The following is an 18,779-nucleotide window of genomic DNA, read 5'->3' on the forward strand; positions in this document are numbered from 1 at the left end:
GGAGGAGGGAGCTGGGGGGTGCAGACTCCTGGGTCTGAGGGAGGAGGAGGGAGCTGGGGGGTCCGGACTTCTGGGTCTGAGGGAGGAGGAGGGACCTGGGAGCTCTGGATTCCTGGGTCTGAGGGAGGAGGAGGAAGCTGGGGGACCAGGGTCTCCTGGGTCTGAGGGAGATGGGGCTGGGGGTCCGGATCCCTGGTTTCTAAGGAGCCATTACCTTGAAGATACTCCAAGAGCGTTCTGGCTTCCATTTGTCTCCTCTAGCATCCTGATGGCATATACCTTGGCCTTGGCTAACTCTTACGGACGTCTCATCTCTGAGCTCAAACGCCAGATAGAGACGGTGAGCCAGACTGGGTTCGTGGGAAGAGGTCCTGGTTATGGAAAGAAGTAGGGGGGAAGGTCTGTCTCACCTCTACTTCTCTTTACCCTTTACTCAGGAGGCGCGGAATAAGGTCTTCCTGGCACAGCGCGCCGTGGCCCTGAGCTCGGCCAGAGGGGCTCTCTGACCTCCCCAGCCTCCCTTTTTAAGTCTCCGGCACGTCGTCTCTAAGAGGGGAGAAGTGGACAAGACCCCAAGCCCTCACAGCCCTGGAATTCGGAGATTTCCGGGGTCCTGGACCTCCCCCACCCTGCCAAGTCCCTCACTCTCCGGCAAACCTCCTTCTTGCATCAATAAAGGCAGCTCAGCCTGCAGAGCGCTCCTCGTAACTTGCATCCTGAGGCTCGCGCTGGGGGGCGGGTGAAGAGCAGGACACAGGCCAATCAAATGTAGAAGCCTCGAGAGGACCGGACGCGCATGCCAGCCAATCAGCTGCCGCGTCCGGTAGCTTCGGGGCGGGGACACGTGTTGGGCTCGGCCGCTTGATAAGAGGCGGTCGCTAGGCTACGCCAACCCCAAATTCGACATCTCAGCCAATAAGCTGTCGCTACGGACTGGTGGGGCGTGGCAGTCAGCCCAGGACCAATCCGTGACTGCGGCAGGAACCACAGGGAGGGTCATCCTCTCACCAATAGGAAGTACTCGGAGGCGGGCCTGCCAGTCGGCGGACGGCTGAGACGCCATGAATATCTTGCCCAAGAAGAGTTGGCACGTCCGGAACAAGGACAATGTGGCCCGCGTGCGGCGTGACGAGGCTCAGGCCCGGGAGGAGGAGAAAGAGCGGGAGCGGAGGGTGCTGCTTGCTCAGCAGGAGGTAAGCCCCGAGTGCGGTCGGGCGGGACTCCCGGGCCGAGCGCGCAGGCGTGTGGGGGAGGGGCCGGAAGCTGGGGTGGCGCGCAGGCGCGCTGCGTCCCGTGAGGCCGGCGGGGCTGGGCGCGGCTGAAAGCGCCGGGCTCCACCTGCGCGGCCCCCGCCTCCCCATCTCCCCGGGCCAACCCCTCACCGGCTGCGGGGGCCCCACCTGCGCCTCCCCCTTGCCCAGGTTTTCCCCCACTCGCGTCGTTCGCGAGGCGAGAGTGCCTGGCACAGGAGGGGCTGGTAAAAAAAGGAATCCTTGCGCAGTTCAAGGAAACTCGGTTCCGTTTAGTTTGCCTGTGCAACCTCCCTGTTGAGCGCCTACTGTATGCTCGCAGAGCGCCTGACCTGCGGCCCCTCAAGCACCATTCGTGGTTGGAGGGGCAATGTCCCGCCTGTGCAGAGAACGGGGATGGCTTCCGAAGGGCCACGACGGTGGGGCGAGCTCCCTGCCGTCCCCCCGGGGCTTACGGTGCAACTGCTAATCTCTAGTTTGCAGTCCTTTGTCCAGTCGGCCCGGAGGTGGTCTGCGTTCTTAAAGTTCGCTTTTGTCAGTAGAGATTGCTCGTCGTCTCCGGGGCGGTGACTGGGAGCCCTACCCGTAGTTCCGGTCGCCCGCTCCCCCGTTTTGGGCTGCTTTCACAGCTGTTTTGATCGTGTCACCTGAGCCTGGGACCCTTCTGGTTGACCCAGCGGCAGCGTACAGGCCCAGGTGTCGCCGCCTTCCCCTGTCTCCCCGGTCCTTGTACTCTTCCTTACAGCCCCCAGCATCAGCACTGGGGCTCCCTCAGACGGACTCTCAGAACCCGTCTCCCAGTTCTTGGAGTCCCGTCCAGGTTCTGAGTGCTCAGCCTGTAACTTTCTTTTCCCAGGCCCGCACAGAATTCCTGCGGAAGAAAGCCAGGCACCGGAGCTCACTCCCTGAGCTCGAACCAGCAGAGGCGGGAGCCCTGGGTTCTGGCCCTGTGGACCTATTTCGGGAGCTGCTGGAGGAAGGGAAAGGGGTGACCAGAGGCAATAAAGAGTACGAGGAAGAAAAGCGACTGGAGAAAGTAAGCTGGCCCCCCACCTAGTCAGTCCTGGGTGGAGCCTGGGGGTTACTGACGGGAATAGAGTTGGGGGGGGGGCGGTGATGAGATGAGCTCAGTACGGAACACCACACTCAGGAGTGTGGGTTATTGCCATCCAGGCCTGCAAGAGGCTTGGAAGTGGGTGCTGGAACCCCCTCCCCGCCCAGCTATGGGACTGTTAGGTACAGACCCCTTGACGGGACAGGGCCCTCTAGGGGTTGGGGGAGAGTTACGGAGCTCTTTCAGTGTCCATCACCTCACCTGCTCTCAGGGATTCCTACCAAACCCTGATCTTGCCTTTGTCTTGCCTCACTCCTTTACTTTGCGAGCTGCTTTCAGGTTTGTCTTCACATTATCTCCCCAGAGTTGCCTGCCTCCGAACCCTAAAGCGGCTGTACCCTGTCCTTCCCCGATGCTTGTTACTGCCCAGGGCATGAGCCCCACCTGTCCTTAACACATGGCTGGGCTGGCTCATGCTGGTTCTGCCTGTCCAGGAGCCTCAGGTGTCCTGTGGTCGAGTGGAGGGCTCCCCGAGGGGACATCCTCACCTCCCTAGTTTCTGTTCCCCTCAGGAGAGGCAGGAGAAAGCTCTGGGCATCCTGACGTACCTGGGCCAGAGTGCAGCGGAGGCCCAGACTCAGCCACCTTGGTACCAGCTCCCCCCGGGGCGAGGGGCCCCCCAGCCTGGCCCAGGTCCAGATGAGAAGATCAAGAACCGCTTGGACCCTCTTCGGGAGATGGAGAAGCATTTGCGGAGGAAGCGGCGGCACAGCGGAGAGGATGGCGGCCGCAGCATGAAGGGGAAGGGGGTGCCCGAGAAGCAGCGGCCAGAAGGGTAAGCAAGCTGGGCTGGCCTGTGGGCTCGAGGACTGGGGCTGCACGGCTGAGGGGCCGCTCTCCACGTGCAGTTTTGGGACCCTGACACGGCAAGCCTGCTTTCTTGAGATCCCCAGGCAGCGTTCGGTGCGGAGCGGCTGGTGGCTTCTGGGGAGACACTGCAGGTAGGGGACACCTAGCCTCGTTTCGAGGTTTTTTTGGTGTTTCCATGCAAAATAGTGGTTAGACCCCAGAAAGCTTTAGGTCTCAGGGGGTTTTGAGTTTGAGAGCCATGGGGTCAGCAGGTTGTGTCCCCAGCAGGACAAATCCCTCAGTAGACAGTTGGGTCGTCCACAGAAGGGGAAACTGAGGCCTGGGTGTGTTGTTTCAGCTGATTAACAGGGAGCTTTCTGGATCTGGAGAGGCACTGACTGTAAAGGGGGTGATGGGATCCTTGTGCGCAGCATGAAGCCAGCTTCCCACCCCCAGGCCTCACGGGCCAGAATGTCTGCTGCGAGGCGGGGGTTGGGGAGTGTTCCAGGGGCTGTGAACTTCCTGACCTGACTCCTCTCCCCAGGCCCCCATCCCTGGACCAGCTTCGAGCTGAACGTCTTCGGCGGGAAGCAATGGAACGGGCTCGTGCAGAGGCCCTGCTGGCCCGAGTCCAGGGCACAGCCCCCCAGGAGGACCAGCCTGAAGAGGAGGCCGATGAGCGGCGGAGGCGGTACAACTCCCAGTTCAACCCCCAGTGGGCCCGGCGTCCCGCCAGCAAGACCCAAGTGCTTACTGACTCCTGGGGGGAGAGGAGAGGCCGTAGCTGCCAGCCGTCATATAAAACTATTTATTCATAAATATTTTCCAAAATGAAAATAGGTTTACCAAAAAATGTCCCTCACTGGGGAGGGGAGGAGGGGGCAGCCCTCGCCCCCGGGGCCCCCAGGGTGGGGCTGCTTCCTGGGGGAGAGGGCTGCCCCTGGCCTGGGGCCTCCCCCAGTCTTCCAGGGCAGGGCCCTCGCCTGGGCAGGGGGGGGGGGTCAGCATGCGGGGGGGTGGGGAGGATGGAGAAAGGGGCCGGTGTCACTGGAGGTCCCGGTCCTCCAGGTAGCGGTACTCAAAGGTGAAGCCTTCCTTCTTCCGCTGGCCCCACTTCTCGTAGTCAAAGTAGATGTAGGTGCCCTGGCCAGGGGAGAAGGCGGTCAGTGAGTGGGCGAGGAGGTGCAGGGGCTCTGGGCTGCACCGACAAAGGGGACAGAGCTCAGGGCCAGGGATGTGCCAGGCGCCGGGCCGGGGGCCCTGCATGCACAGGCCGTGTCCCTCCACCCTCACCAGGCTCTTCTCGGGCAGGGTTCCTGCTCTCCTGCCCCCGTCAGAGGGAACGGGGAGGCGCGGAGAGGCCCCAGCTGGGTCTCCGCCCCAGGCACGTTTACAGTGTCTGTGGCCTCTCGGATGGCTGCGGCGAGGGCCAGAGCTGGTGCTCGGTGGCCGAGCTGGGTCCTAGCATTTAGTCTTCACACGACCCTGAGGCCGTTACCCCATCCGAGAGAACGGAATAGGCTCATTCTACAGCCAGGCACGCTGTTGGGACAGATGTTTTATTGGTGGCCGTGGTGGCGTGGTATTTCTGAAGAAGGGAGGCCTTGACGGGCACTGGGAGGAGTGCGTGGGCCCGAGCCAGGACGGGACAGGGAGTCTGGTTAACAGCTGAGAGGACGGGGAAGGAGGCCAGGTCTGCGTGACTGTCTGAAATGCTGCAAGGAAGCTGAAAGGAGGGGAGGGGACCGAGCTCCCGGAGGACAGGGCTTTGTGCAGTCCTTGGCCTCGGGCAAATATTTGGTGGAAGAGACCAGTGCGGGATATAGTGATTCAAAGTTACTGGAAACGAAATACACGCCTGATGCCTGATACTTGGCCATGGAGCGATCGCTGTTAAGTACTTACACGTCATTAACTCAGTCCTGGTAACAACTGTACACGGGATGTGGAAGGCGTGTTTGCATGTGAGGACAGGGAGACAGGTCCAAGCCTCTCGCCCAAGGTCACTCAGCTCGGGCTGGCTTCAAACCCAAGTGGGGTGCAAGCAGGTGGGGGTTCTGATTAGCGTCCCCCTTCGTGTGTGCTGCGGAGCCCCAGCTCTGCTGGGTACGGGGGAAGGGGTCGGGGAGCGGCTCGTGCTCCCAGGTGGGAGGCAGCACGCACAGTGCGGGCCCAGCGGCTACGGGGCCACTAGCAGCCCACGGAGAGGAGATGACAGGGGCTCCTGTGGAGCACAGGGCCCAAGGGCCCACGCTGGGGGCAGGGGGTGGGCGGGGCACAGGGAGGGGCCCTCACCTGCTCAAACTCGTCGGTGATGGTCTTCGGCTCCTCATGCCTCTGGAACCACATCATGTACTTGGTGTGGAATCGCCACGACTGCTTCTTCAGGGCCTTGGCTGCCAGGTATTGCGCCTTCGTGCCCTGGAGGAGGAAGGGTGGAACCGGGGGTCAGGGGGCCCCCACACGGGTGGGGGCAAGGGGCACAGGGCCTCAGGGCTGACCCCGGGGCCCACCGTAGGCTGAGGTGGGGCCGGACAGTCCGGTTGCAGAGGGGCTGGGGCATGGAACCTACCACTGCTGGTCAGCGGGTGTAAACCGCTCAGAGCAGCTTCGAGAAGAAGAGAAACTACTGCGTGCTGAGAGCGGAGGACGGGTAGTTGGAAAGCTTCCCCTGGCAGGACTGGGTGGGGGAGCTTGTCACGACTCCCTGGGGTCATGCAGAGGGGACGGTTCCCTAGTGGCCTCCAGGGGCTGACGAGACTGCACGGGAATGAACACTGTGGGCACAGCCGCGGCGGCCGGAGTGGGGCTGGGGCTCCCTAGTCCCCGCAGTGGACCGACCTGGCCCTGGACCTCAACACGGACGTGTCTGCTGAAGCATGGACAGGGACGGGTCTGCCTGGCGGGAGAGTGGGGGGCAGGGAGGGCAGGACTGGGGGATGGGGAGGGGGTGCGGTCCCGGTGGCCGCAGTGGGGCACCCACCTCACCCCTCCAGCCCGAGGGGGGACGGCGGCGGTGGCGGCGAAGCCGGGGGGCCCGAGGCTGCCCCGGGGGCCCTGCTGTACCTCCAGATAGTAGAAGATGAAGAAGAGCGTCTCCGTTGACAGGCGCTGGTAGAACTCCACGGTGTCCGAGTGTGGGGGTGGCATCTGGTGGTGGTAGGGGGGCGTCGGGCAGGGGTTCCGGGGGAGGTACTGCCTGTGGAGGGACAGGAGGGTTGGCGGCCGTGCCCGACAGACCCTGTGGTCCGTGGACCGTATCGGAGCCACGATCTACCCCCCGCGCCCCACTGCTCAGGGGCAAGGTCTCCGGCACCTGGTCACCCCCACCCCAAGTGCCTCGGACCCCAGCTCTCATGGACAGCCCCGAGTCCAGCGCCCGGCCTGACCTCGTGTCCCGGGACCAGGGGACCAGGTCCCTGCGTGGGCCGCCTCCCACGCGCCCAGGGGTCCCAGCGCCTCACCGGATGCGCTCTGAGTCTGAGGGGTGAGGCATGTGGTGCCAGGCGGCCTCCTCCATGGCCTGCTGGTACAGCTGCTCCTTGGTGAGGGGCACAGGCCCCAGCGGACACACGCCCAGGGACAGTGGGATGTTCACCTCCGACAGCTGCAGGGGCGGCTGCGCGGAGGCCGGTGGGGCAGACGTGCTGCTCAGGATGATGTCTGCGGGGGGCATGGCGACAGGCCCTTCGGTGAGGCTGGTGGGGGGCCCGTCCCCCGGCTCTCCAGCCGCCCCCCGCCTCGCCCAGACCCGCACCTCGCTCAGTCAGGTGCAGCGCTGGCACGGGGTCCTCGATGCCGGAGCTGATGGCTGCCCGCTCCGCCATGGACTTGAGAGAGCTCAGGGGCTCCGGGGCCTGTGGAGAGAAGGGCGCTGGCACCACGCTCCACGTCCTCCGGTGGGCGTCGGGCTGAGGCCACCAGCGTGAAGAGCCCCGCTGCCACCCCACCTAACGGGGAGACGGTGCAGACGTGGGGGCAGGCGCAGCATCCGAGGAATGGCTGTTTGCTGGGGCCCCTACCGCGCCGGACCACGACGGCAGGTCCGGGAACACTGGCCTCCACACCCCCACCCCGCTGCCCAGGCTGCTACACCACGTGCACCCCGCCCCCACCATGTCCAGCTAGCACAGGGCCGTGGGGCAGTCTCCTGGCACCCATGGCGTCCCAGCTCCTCGCTGGCGGACAGGCGGGCCCGCAGGCAGTGCTGCCTCCCGATCACCCCGTCCTCACGACCCTGACCCTCACGGCCCCCGCCCCCCATGCTCTTCTCAGCGGCCCCAGCGGGACTGGTCCAGCCCCATCCTTCTCTGTCCTTTCTCCACTCACAAGCCAGCAGACCCCTCTTCCTCAGAGACACGCAATTTCCTGTGGTACCTCTGAACTGCGTGCTTACTCTGGAGCCCGCACCGTCCCCAGGGCTTGTGTCCTGTCATACCAGAGGTGCAACTGGGAGCACCTGCTTTGCCCGGAGGGAACGCCATGCAGGACGGGGGCCCAGACTCTGACACGGCGGAGCTAAGGTTAAACACAGGCCTAGAAAGTCAGTCCCACGTCCTGCTCCCCTTTCGGACTCTGGCAGGACCCCACTGCCTCCCCAGGACACCCGACCACCCTCGCAGCCCTGCAGCCTGCCTGTGCCCCCACCGCCTGTCTGCGGAGCCTTGCCCCAGTGTTCTCCTCCTCTCCAGCGGCGGCCCTCCTGCAACCCCGGCACGAGAGACAAGAGAACCACCCCTTCCTCCCTCAGCCCTTCCTGACCCTGGGACCCCCACCGCTCCCAGCTTAGGTCTCCTCGCCAAGGCCTTGCTGGGCCATCGCCCCAAGTCCAAGCCACCTCTGCGGGTCCACAGCACCCGCTGCCCCCAGCCCCGTGCAGTCCTGGTCGGCTTCCTGTAGAGGAGGTGGGACCTGGGTGTGCTCAACCAGCACGAAGCATGGCCCAGAGTGGACGCAGTGAAGGGAAAAGGAGGGCGGTGAGCCGGAAGGTGGGGTGTGTGCCGGAGCAAGGGGACACAGGGACAGAGAGAACGGTGGGGAGCCAGAGCATGGGAGACAGCTGCAGAGCGCAGGATGGTGCCGGAGCCTGGGGACCAGGCGAGGGTGCAGGGGTGGGGGTGACCGGCAGACCCGGAGGAAGGGGACAGCACACGTGTGGGGAAGCCTGCGGCCCACCTTGATCTCCGGGGCGGTGCTGAACTGCGGAGGCCCGTTGAGCAGGGCGCCGGCTGCCTTGGCCTCGCTGAAGCTGGGTGTCGGGGAGCTGGGAGGGTTCACAGGAAGTGGCACCAGGAGGCTGGGTCCCCCTGTGTTGTTCCCTGAGCCTGGAGCCACACCCCCAGCCCCCGCTGAGGCTGCCGCACTGGGTTCTTTCCTGGGAAGGAGGGAGGAGGAGAGGGCTCAGAGAGAGAACGGGAGGCCTTGGCGAGTGGGGGCCGAGTCAGACCTCTGCCACGGTCTCGGGACGGGGCCGAGGGAGAGGTCAGTGTTCCACCCACAGCGTGGGTCGCCTCAGGCAGATGCCCCCTGTGAGGTGGCCCACCCAGAGCCTGGTGTTCGGGCAGACCCCGGAAGAAGGTCTTCCCTATGTCCTTCGGACGTCAGTCTTTCTGGGGGCGATCTTCTGAGAAACGGGGACCCTCTCGAAAGTCTGACCTGAGAACTGGACTAGCAGCTTTTGGAGGGGAGTCAGGTGGGTCTAGGGCAGGCTCTGGAAAGGGGACGTGAGGGGACGTGAGGGGACTCTAAGAACAATCCCGATTGCCCGAGAAATGTTTTAAAACCTTCCGAAGGATCAAGCTAAGGGACTGACGGATACTATGTCCTGGGAGGAAAGAAGTGGGGACAGGACGCCTGACCAGGTCGGCGAAGGCCTGGCAAAGTCGGGGGCAGACACTCACGAGGTGCTGGGAGGTGGGTTGTGGGGGCCCGACGGGGGGCCCAGAGCCTGGCTACTGGCGCTGCCGCCCCCACTGCTGCTGAGAGCCACCTCTGCTGGGCTGTCCGCCACCACTGAGCTGTAACCTGGGGGCAGGAACAGCCATGAGAACGGGCTGACCACAGCAGGACCCACCCTGCCCCCCCACAGCCCCCCTGCTTACTGGTGGCGCCGTTCTGCTTGCCAGCGCCTCCGCCTCCACTGCTGTTACTGCCGCCGCCGCCGCCCCCTCCGCCACCGCCCCCTCCCCCACCAGGCTGGACGCTGGGGGGCCGGGGCTGGGTGGTGCTGGACCCACTAGGGGCTGGTGGGGCCACAGCCTGGGCGTAGGGGGCAGGGGTGCCTGACCCGTGGCTGGGAGCCGGGCTGGCCTTGGGGCCCAGGGCACTCGCCGGCGCTGCTGGGGTGGAGGCCCCATTGTTGCCGGGGGCAGTGCTCAGGGCGGAGGCGGCGGGCGGGGGGGCCAGGTGGGTAGCTGGGCGGCACAGCCGGGGACTGAGGGTGCTGGCTGCTGTGGACAGGCTTACAGCCATTTTTGGCTGGAGACTGCAGGTGGGAGAGAAAAGGGTCAGGCCCCACTGGGCCAGCGGGTCCGCTGAGCGCCCCCTGCACATGCCCCACTGCCCCAAGCGGGGCTCCACCATCCTTGCAGTGCCCGGCTGCCCCTAGCTGTCCCCTCCCCTTGACCTTACCCTCAAAGCTTCAATCACCACCTTGACACCTAAACCACTCACACGCATTCCCGCCCACACCCAGCTTCCCACATCCTGCGTGGACACCTCCCCATGGCAGCCCACAGGGGAGACCCCCCCACCCCAGACGTCAGGACAGCAGCTACGTCCTCAAGGGAAGATCAGCTGGAAGCAGCTAACAGTCCGAGAGAAGGAAAAGCAGCCTGAAACGGGCCGTGGCTCTGAGGGTCACTGAAAGGCTCACAGAAGTAACTGGAAGGGCCGCTGCTGACCAGTCCCCAGAAGGCAGCAGGGACACGCCCGCCGCCCAGCACTGCCCGGCGGCCCACGGCCCAGCCCTCGCTGCACACCCCGGGTCCTGAAGCCCCCCCTTCCCCTCAGACCCTCCCAGCAGGCCACTCCGTGGCACCCTGGTTCAAGGACATGCCCCTGCCCTGGGAGATCACACCCACCTGGCTGACTTCGCTATCCGTCGAGCGTCCCCTTTTCTTGTCATCTTCTGAGTTTTCCTGAGATGGGAGAGGTGCCGTGCGAAACCGGTGTGAGCGCGAGGGCCCCGGCAGAGAGGCCCACCTCTGATGCCCCCTGGACCGCTGTGGGGCCTGTGTCCCGAGCCTCACCGGGGAGCCAGCACCCCGCCAGCCTCCCACAGCCTGGGGCCTGCTCTCCTTAGGGACTCCAACCCTCGATGCCCTGCCCGTGCCGCACACCGGGACCCACCCTCGGGGCCCACAGCCAGGACACCGAGCCCCCACTCGCTCAGTTCCCTCAGGTCCCCCTTGGGTCACCTCCTCACCGTGGTACAGTTGGCCGGGCTGGGCGGGATGGGAGAGCTGGAGGTCGTAGAGGTGGGTGTGCTGCTGGACTGGTTGAAGATCTCATCCTCCATGTGACTGTGGCTGGGGGGGGAGGTGGCGACCAGCGCCTGTGCTGTGGGGGCAGGGAGAGGCAGGCTCGACAGGCTGGGACAACCCCCAACCGGGCCCTCACTGCCCCACGCCCGCAGGCCAGCCCTGGGCCTCACGAATGTCCTCGAGGTCCAGGTCGTCGTAGAGGAACTCGTTCTCCTCGAAGTCGGGGTCCTGGGACGAGTCGACGTAGTACTCCACGTCATCCTTGATCTTGCGGATGGCGTCCACGAGGATGGAGTCGTTGTCCAGCATGCGCAGGATGGTCTCCAGCATGCGGACGTGGTAGCGGTGCTTCTCGATGTGCCGCTTCAGGCCCTCGATCCGGTCCTGCTTCTGCTGGCGAGCCCAGGGCCAGGCTCAGGGGCTGCAGGGCGCCTGGCCGGGCCCCTCCTGCCTCCACAGAACCTGTCCTCAGTCCCCGACCCCCGCAGAGACCCAGAGGCTCCACTCCGGCCCCTCCTGCCGTGGGCAGTGTGGAGTCAGTCTGTGCCCCACCCCAGCCGCTCAAGGATCCCCAGCTCCCACCCGGACACCCTGGGAAACTCCCCCCAGACCAGAAAGCCTTGTGCTCCTACCCCACGGCCCCCTGCAGCCCCCAAGAGCCTGCACCTCGAAACTGCAGCCCACGCACCCCCATCTGCTCTAACCGCGACAGCGATGACGCCCCTTTGCAGGGAGCCGGCATCTCTGTCCGCACACAGCCCACCCTGCGCACACGCCCTGAGGGACACACACTCAGCCGCTTAGCTCCTGGGCTCTCCAGGCCCCAGCCCCGGCCAAGGCCTCCGTTGTAAATCCGCCCCTCCACAGCGACCTATTCCATCTCTCCTCCGGGCTCCGGCTTCCCAAACCCCTCAGAGGCTCAGACCCCCAAACCGGGCTCATTTCCCACTGCCCCGCACCCTGGACCCAGCTCTCCGTTCCCTGTTTCCTGTGCCAACGAGTACATGTGCTCTGCATCCCCCTGAACCCACACCCTACGACCCTGGAGTTTGGGCATCTGGGCCCCTGGAGCTGGCTTTGCCCCAAGCCTGCTCTTCTCAGCGCAGACGAGCCTCGTCTCTCCCTGCCGCCTCAGGACCTGGGCCTTCTCAGAGCTAGGATGCCACTACTTCAGCCCTCAGACCTCCCCACCCCGTGCGGCCGACCGCTCTTGCCACATCAGCGACCCCGGCAGAACCCAGCATGTTACCCCAAACTGCTCCTCCTTTCCAGGGTGCCACTGCTTACCGAAGCTGGACCCAAGGCTGGTTCCCCAACACGGGTCACCCCCAGTGGCCGCTAACCCCCCGACTCGCCACAGCCCGTCTCTTTCCCCCGGGCGCAGGGTCCCCCACTCACATCCTTGTCCCCCTTCTTCTTGCGTGTCTGCACGGACAGCGACTCCACTTCGCTCTCAAACTGGTCCACCTGCATGTTCAGGGTGTCGATGGTGTTCTAGGGAGAGGGCGAGCAAAGGCAGGTGGTCAGCCAGCCGTCCCCACGGATGCCCGGGATTGGGGCCCAGAGGTCCCCTCCTCTTCTCTTCCCTGACTCACCGTGAGCCACTGGCCAACCTCCTCCTTCTCCTTCTGCGCAGGGTCCACCTTCTGAGCCAGACCCAGGCCCTCTTTGCTGTAGGCTTTAGTCTTGGTCTCTCGCTCCACAACTTTGAACCGTTCCATTTGCTGTGGACGGCACAGGTGGCAGGAGGTCTCAGCCCGCTGCCTCTTCCCCTCCCCCCGGGCCGGAGAAACCTTCCTCTTCGAGGGCCTTCTGGGGACCCAGGAATCAGCCTCCTCCCACCTCTCAGGCTCCAGGCTCTGGGCTCCTACCGTCTCAATGAGCTTGCGGTTGTCTATGAGCTGCCTCTTGTCCTTGATCTCGTTGGACGCTACCCATGTCTTGATCTGGTCCCTCAGCCGCTGCAGGTGGAGGAAAAGCGAGACAGTTCCACCGCCTCAGGACCCGGGCACGCAGGCCGCCAGCCCTCCTCCCTCCGCCCTCGGGACACCGGAATCCAGGCTAGTCCCCTCACTTGGAGCTTCTTAATCTCCTTCTTTAGGTCAGCCTCATACTTTTCTTTCTGGTTCGCGTTGGCTGCATTGTGGAGCTGAGGGATGAAGAGAGCCCAGGAGTCAGCGTGGGACCTGGGGCCCTCGTGCCCGCTCCAGTGGTACAACTTGTCTCCTGGGGCTGGGGACACCCCCCCCACCCCAGTCCATCTCCGAGCTGCTGCTTAGGTCCTCAGCACCTGGACCCACCACCCCTCTCCCTGGCCTGCACCCACAGACCTGAACCTCGTCCTGTGCTCTCCGCCCCGGAGACCCAGATCTTTAGGGTCCCGTGCCCTGTACCTTCTGCCAGATATCTTCAAACTGCTCCACGCCCTCGGACACCTTCTTGAGGCAGCGATCAATCTCACCTGGCCGGGGGCGAGAGAAGGCTGTGAGCACCCTGCCAGGGCAGCAGGCATCGCGGAGGGCCTCTGAGGACAGTGAGCATGTGGCTACGCAGGCCGCGGGCGAGGAGACCAGTACCTTGGAGTTTGCGCTTGTCCGCCATCTTCCCTGCCCTACGGACGCGGGCTCCGCATACTCTCCCGGAGACGGACGCTGCGGAGAGAGAAGAAGGCGCGTGTTGACTCCCCGGCTGGTGCGGACACAGAGACGAGAACGAGGCTGGGCGGGAGGCTACGTGGCACGGTAAAGGGAAGACGCGTTTACTATCTGACGACAGAGACGAGGCCGAGCTGACTTGTGCTGCCCCGACAGCCCAGCACAGGGGCTGAGTTCTCTGGAAGTTTGCTGGAACAAGGAACCAGATGTACTTTTTCCCAGGAACTGAGAAATTCCTAGAGCGTGGCACACCTTCTCGCAGATGACGCTCTAGATGATTTAGGGCAGGAAGCGGCCAAGCAGCCCACGGCTGGGTGCAGCGGAGGAAGGCCCACAGTGGGCCAGGGCACACAGGTGACTAGAATCCCAACGCCGGAGAAGGGACCCCTCAGCTCAGAAGACGAAGGGTTTGCGGGAAGAAGAGCCAGACGCTGTCTGTGTTTAAGAACTGTAGGAGACGGAGTGGGAGCGAGGGGAGACGGGAAGGGCCTGAAATCAGGAAGAGCTAAACACACCCACCGTGTCAGGGCTCGGTCCCAAGCCGAAGAGGGCCGTACACCACCAAATTTATTCCACAGCAGAGTCGCTCAAACACGCGGGACAACCCAACCCGAAGAAACAGAGGTATGGGGGCAGAAGGCGTCACCCCAGAGAGGACCAGGAGAGTGAAAGGGGACCTCAGCTGTGAGAGCGCCGTCTGTGCGCACGAAGGAGACACCGATCAGATGCGATGGGGACACAGAAGCGGGGAAACGTAAACCATCAGGACATGTGCCCAGTAAGTACTTAGAGAGCGGGGCGTCTCCACCCTGAAAGTACACGCAGCCCAGAGGAAACCAGGAGCTCCGGCCCAGGGAGAAGCCACAACTTCGGGTCTGATATCAAGATGCGGGGGGGATGCAGGAGACTTGCACAGGGGTTAGGCCAAGGGGACTCGTGCACTGCCCAAGGTCACCCCCCCCACCGAGGGGCCTCTCCTGAGAAGCGCAGCTCCCTGAGAGGGGCCCAGGGCAGGGTGCCGCAGGGCAGCTTTGAGGACTAAGAGCCTCAACCCAAAGGGAGGCCACACCGAGAGGGTCCCCACGCACAAGAACAGCCCCGTCCGAAGACACTTTCTGCAGCAACAGAGACGCTCCACATCCGGGCGAGATGTGCCCCTGAACGCTGAAGACGTGGCTCGCACCAAACAGTGGACCTTTTCGTGTTTTCTTCGCTTACTTCACTGCAGGGGCTAGCAACTACCGACGGGACAGCCAACGACCACGCTCGAGGAGGACAAGCCCTAAAGCTGTGTGTACCAGCCCCTCCCCAGGAGCCCATTCTGGATGGTGGGGACAGGCTAGGACACCGGAGGCACAAATCTCCACCGAGGGCCGACCGAGACAATGGCTACACCCCGGCCCAGGGCCCGCTGACACACCGAGGTGGGGCCCCATCCCTACACAAGGAAGAGCCCAGCTTCGGGAAGGAGAGGCAGCCAGTGGCCCAGAGGGGATGCGAACCGAAGTGGGGGAAGGGCCTTTGACCTGGGAACCCGGGAAAGGGCCAGGACCCCAACACAGAAATGCCTCTTACTGCCCCGAAGTAGGTACAGGGATGTGACACGGGACCTTGCACTGCCTGCCTCCAGCCCAGAGACGAGGACGCCTAGTTTACAGCCCTCGGCACGCCAGGTGGAGGGGTCGGGTCACCTGGCTCAGTGGAGGTGATGCCCCCAAGAAGGGAACAGCGGAGGCAGCAACAAGCCCTCATGGAGTCAGAAGCACGGGGCCAGGGGAACAAGAGCCCCAGCCCAGGGAGGTGAGGTTTCGGACCCTCGGAGCGGGGAGCAGCTCAGGCCCAGAGAGGACAGCACGGGATCTGCAGGAGGCATCCTGGGCCCAGCTGGGCGCTGCAGTGGACAGCAGCCTTCGTCACAGAGGCAACAGCCCCTTGCTCTAAAGAAAGACCCCCCCACCCCTAGCAAAGGACCAGGGAGAAACGTGGAGCTTGAGCCTTGAAGTGAACGTACAAGCACAGAAAAGCCCTGTTCTTACGGGGCTGGGGGCCCCCACTGCTCCTACGGGGGTCCACCAAGATCTCCCAGGGGAAGTAACCACAGTAGGCTCACCCTGAGACGGGGGCATCCCAGAGCCTGCTCGCTCACGGCATGGGGTCTCACAGAACTGAGGAACCGGGGAACCCTGGCCCAGGAGGCTTCACCAGGTCTCGTCCCTCAAGGAGCCCGTTCTAGGTCAGGGAGGGTGATCAGTGGGCCAGACCCACACCAGCCAAGAGCCGTTTCAGTGAGGGGCCCAGACGAATGCACACCCCCGAAACCTTGGCTGAGGGCAGAGGGCGCAGTCGGAGACCGGAGGACACTAGGGCAGGAAGGTAGAAGGCTCAGGCCTGGGACCCAGCACCAGGTGGTCCTAACCCTGGGGGCTGTCACGCCGCCCGGGAAGAGGCCTTGCTCCGGGGCAGGAGGGCCGGCAGGCAGTCCGAAACCAGGAGGCTGCTGCTGCCGCCCCACAGAGCCCCGGGACTCTGGGAGAGGGAAGTGTTTCGGGCCTGGGGTGCAGGCAGCTGTGTCCCCCCACTGGGAGGCCCAACAGCCAGGGGCGGGGGTCTGGGAACCCCAGCTGGGAAAGACTACAGCAGAGGCACAGCAGCGACGTGTCTCCGTGAAATCTCGGGCACCCCTTGGGCTGGGAGGGCAGAAGCCCTAGAGCCACGCAGGGGGACCGCGCAAGAGAGCAGAAGCGTCAGCCTGGGCACCGCCAAGGGCAGGACCCTGCGCCCGGGGGAGGCAACCGCGGAGCAGAAGGCGCACCCCAGCCAACAGTCCGCACATCCCAGGGCCAGGCCTTAGCTCCCCGGGTTCCAACTGCGTGCGAGGGGCGACGCGTGAGCCCCGGACCCCGGGCAAGCGCCGGCGTGACCCGGGGCGCGCGCGGGCAGCGGGGGGAGGCGCCAGCACGCCCACACCCACGGGCAGGGGCGGCGTCTGGGGGAGGCAGGGGTGCTTGCACGGCCCACGGCGGACCTCGGCTGCTGCACGGAGCGGGCAGCGGCGCCACGGGGGGGCCCTGCGCCCGGCACAGCGCTCGTGAAGTGGGAGTGACATCACCCGGCCCGGCAGAGGGGCAGCCCGCGTCCCGAGGCGGGCCCGCTCCCCTGCCCGCCCCGCAGGCGCAGCGCCCCGGGCCCCGACTTTCCGCTGCAGGGCAAACTTTGGCGGAGGCCGGCGGGCCGTGCAGGGGGCCCGGCCGCGGGGCAGGTGGGGGGACGGAGACGCCTGCCCCGCCTGCGGGCCCGGCGCCCACGGGGGGCTGCCGTCCGGCCGCCCGCACCGACGCGGAGAGGAGCGGCCCCGCGCGCCAGCACCCCCGCGAGAGGGGACCCCCGGCGCGGCCGCGGGGCGCGGAGGAGGGCGCGGGGGCGCGGGGGAGGCCGGCGGCGGGCGCCGCGGCCGCCCCTGCCGGGAGCCCGCACCGGGGGCCGGGGCCGGGGGGCCGGGGGCGGCCATGTCGCGACAGGCGGCGGTGGCGCCGGGGGAGGAGGGGAAGGGATCCGGCCCAGTCGAGCCTGACGCTCTCACCACAGGAGCTGGCGCCGCCGCTGAGGAGCGTATCGCGACAGGCGGGGGAGGCGAGCGCCCGCCGCCTTTTTCTCGCGCCCCGGGCCCGGGCGCTATCGCGATAGCGGCGCGAAGCGGAAGTGGGGTGGGGGGAAGTGAGCCCGGGGTTGTTCTGACGACGGGGTCGGGGCTCAAGGGAGGCCGCGGCGTCTGCCGATGGCTCCGCGGAAGCTGACCGGGCCCGGTCCAAGATGGCGGCGGCGGAGGAGGCCTCCCCTCCTCTCTTCTCGTCTCTGGCGCCGACCCGCCCCCGAGACCCGAATATAGGCCTGTGATTGCTCCTGCGGCCTGTCGCTCTTGCCCCTCGGACGCTCCCTATTGGTCCTTGGCAGGGATGCAGCCGGCCTCCTCTCGCCGATTGGGCAATCGCTCCAAGGCGCGGCGTTCGATTGGCCTCCCGCGCAGGCTGCTAGGATTGGCTCAGGTTTTCTCCCCCGCTCCTCCTCCTCCCCGCCTCAGGGCACAACACGCCAGCGCGAGGGCCTGTGCGTCAATCAAGAGGCCACTGTCGTGCTGATTGGATACACCCGCCCCCTTCTCCTAAACCAATTGGCCGGGGGGAGGAGCTAGGCTGATCAGGGGCGGGAAGACGTTCGTCCAGTTTAGAGCCGTTTGTAATTGGTTGTGAGAGGATATTCTGCCCTGAAGCCATTGGTTGGGTTCGGAAGTGGGTGGGGAAAGCGGAGGAAGGCATGGCGCGTGGGCGTGAAAGGCCGCACACCTAATGAGCTTCAGACAAGTGCCTTCCGGGCGGGGGCCGAGCGGAGGTCGCCTGCCAATCAAAGCCGCTCTGGGGCCCCCCGGAGGGAAGCGGTCCCCTCGGTGGCCCTGCTGCTGCCATTCCCCCTGGCCGGTGTAGAGGGCAACCTCCCGCGTTCCTCGTGTCCCGGCTGTGCCGTGTCCCTGCAGCTGGCTTGTGTTCGACACGGGTCTGGGACCCGCTCCTGCGGGTGGGAGGGCGCAGTGGACGGCGCCCCACGTCGCTCGCGCCTGCACGCCCGCGGGGGTGGGGAGGCTGCAAGGGGGTCCTACTCCCTGCACGTCCGCGTCCTCGGCGCTGGCACGACGCTGCAGAAGGCGCTCGGGGGATCCCCGCTCTCCCACTCTGGCGCCGCTTCCGTCACTCCGGGATGATTCCGGCGTGCTCTCCCGGAGCTGGCTTCGGCAGGAAGACAGGAACTGTTTGCTGAACGAGGTCGGCCCTGCGACACCCTTCCCTGCGCGATCCCCATGCTCACTGGAGTTGGGAAAGTCACTCCTCTAGAGCACCGCTCCTCCCAAGTGCGGACCCTGGCTGGGGCAGGGCCTCTCACACTCGGGGGAACCATCTGAAGATTTGTTAAAATGCAGATTCTGACTCGGGAGGTCCCAGCTGATGCTGATGCGCCACAAGATTCAGAGGGTGGTTCTCAAACTGGCCCGCACATCAGAATCACCTGGGTGGCTTGAAAGAAAAGTCCAGATACTCATCCTTTTACCCTAGATCACTGAAATCTTAATTTCTGGGGATGGGGACCAGAAGTAATTTTTAAATCTACTGAGATGATTCCAACATGCAGCTCATCTGATAGAGAATTTTCTAGAAGTGATTCTCAAAAGGAGATCTCAACCAGCAGCCAACACATCACCCAGGAACTTACCAGAAATGCACACTTTTGAGTCCCCCCCCCCCACCCACCCACCGGACCAACTGAAGCAGTAACCCTGGGCCCTCCAACCCTGGTTTTAACAAGCCACCCAGGTAATCCTGAAGCATACTAAGTTTCAAGCATCTCTTCTAAGACTGTGCAGGACTGCGGCACAAGGTGAGTCAGATCCTTTCCTGACTCCCACCGGGGAGGTGGAGGTTCTGAAGTGTGGCGGACAGAG

At 65.0% G+C, this 18,779-nt stretch overlaps 3 protein-coding genes across 3 annotated transcripts in view; 2 read left to right on the forward strand and 1 right to left on the reverse strand.

The window, feature by feature from the left end:
• The window catches only part of TMC4 (transmembrane channel like 4), an 11,174-nt gene extending 10,513 nt beyond the window's left edge, over window positions 1-661 (forward strand). Inside the window, exons 14-15 of the mRNA XM_032848619.1 lie at window positions 262-340; window positions 438-661. Coding sequence (XP_032704510.1) covers window positions 262-340; window positions 438-506 — 148 coding nt within the window. The 3' untranslated portion in view covers window positions 507-661. The remainder of the gene's footprint in view (window positions 1-261; window positions 341-437) is intronic.
• A 111-nt stretch (window positions 662-772) lies between these two features.
• Window positions 773-4,366, forward strand: LENG1 (leukocyte receptor cluster member 1). The gene is made up of 4 exons (XM_032848664.1): window positions 773-1,193; window positions 2,107-2,286; window positions 2,877-3,139; window positions 3,698-4,366. Exons 1-4 carry the CDS (start codon window positions 1,062-1,064, stop codon window positions 3,969-3,971), a joined length of 849 nt encoding a protein of 282 aa, XP_032704555.1. The 5' UTR covers window positions 773-1,061; the 3' UTR covers window positions 3,972-4,366.
• CNOT3 (CCR4-NOT transcription complex subunit 3) lies at window positions 3,948-17,124 on the reverse strand. The gene is given in 19 exon segments (XM_032848617.1): window positions 3,948-4,296; window positions 5,449-5,574; window positions 6,220-6,352; window positions 6,618-6,816; window positions 6,911-7,010; window positions 8,329-8,527; window positions 9,054-9,177; window positions 9,255-9,552; window positions 9,554-9,637; window positions 10,236-10,292; window positions 10,580-10,713; window positions 10,808-11,027; window positions 12,036-12,131; window positions 12,233-12,361; window positions 12,509-12,598; window positions 12,712-12,786; window positions 13,031-13,098; window positions 13,214-13,288; window positions 16,872-17,124. Coding segments are annotated over 18 exon segments (2,256 nt in total). The 5' UTR covers window positions 13,239-13,288; window positions 16,872-17,124; the 3' UTR covers window positions 3,948-4,197.
• Window positions 17,125-18,779: the final 1,655 nt, after the last annotated feature.

The sequence above is a fragment of the Lontra canadensis genome, unplaced genomic scaffold, assembly GCF_010015895.1.
Source record: "Lontra canadensis isolate GAN:19392208 unplaced genomic scaffold, GSC_riverotter_1.0 scaffold206, whole genome shotgun sequence".
Lineage (NCBI taxonomy): Eukaryota > Metazoa > Chordata > Mammalia > Carnivora > Mustelidae > Lontra > Lontra canadensis.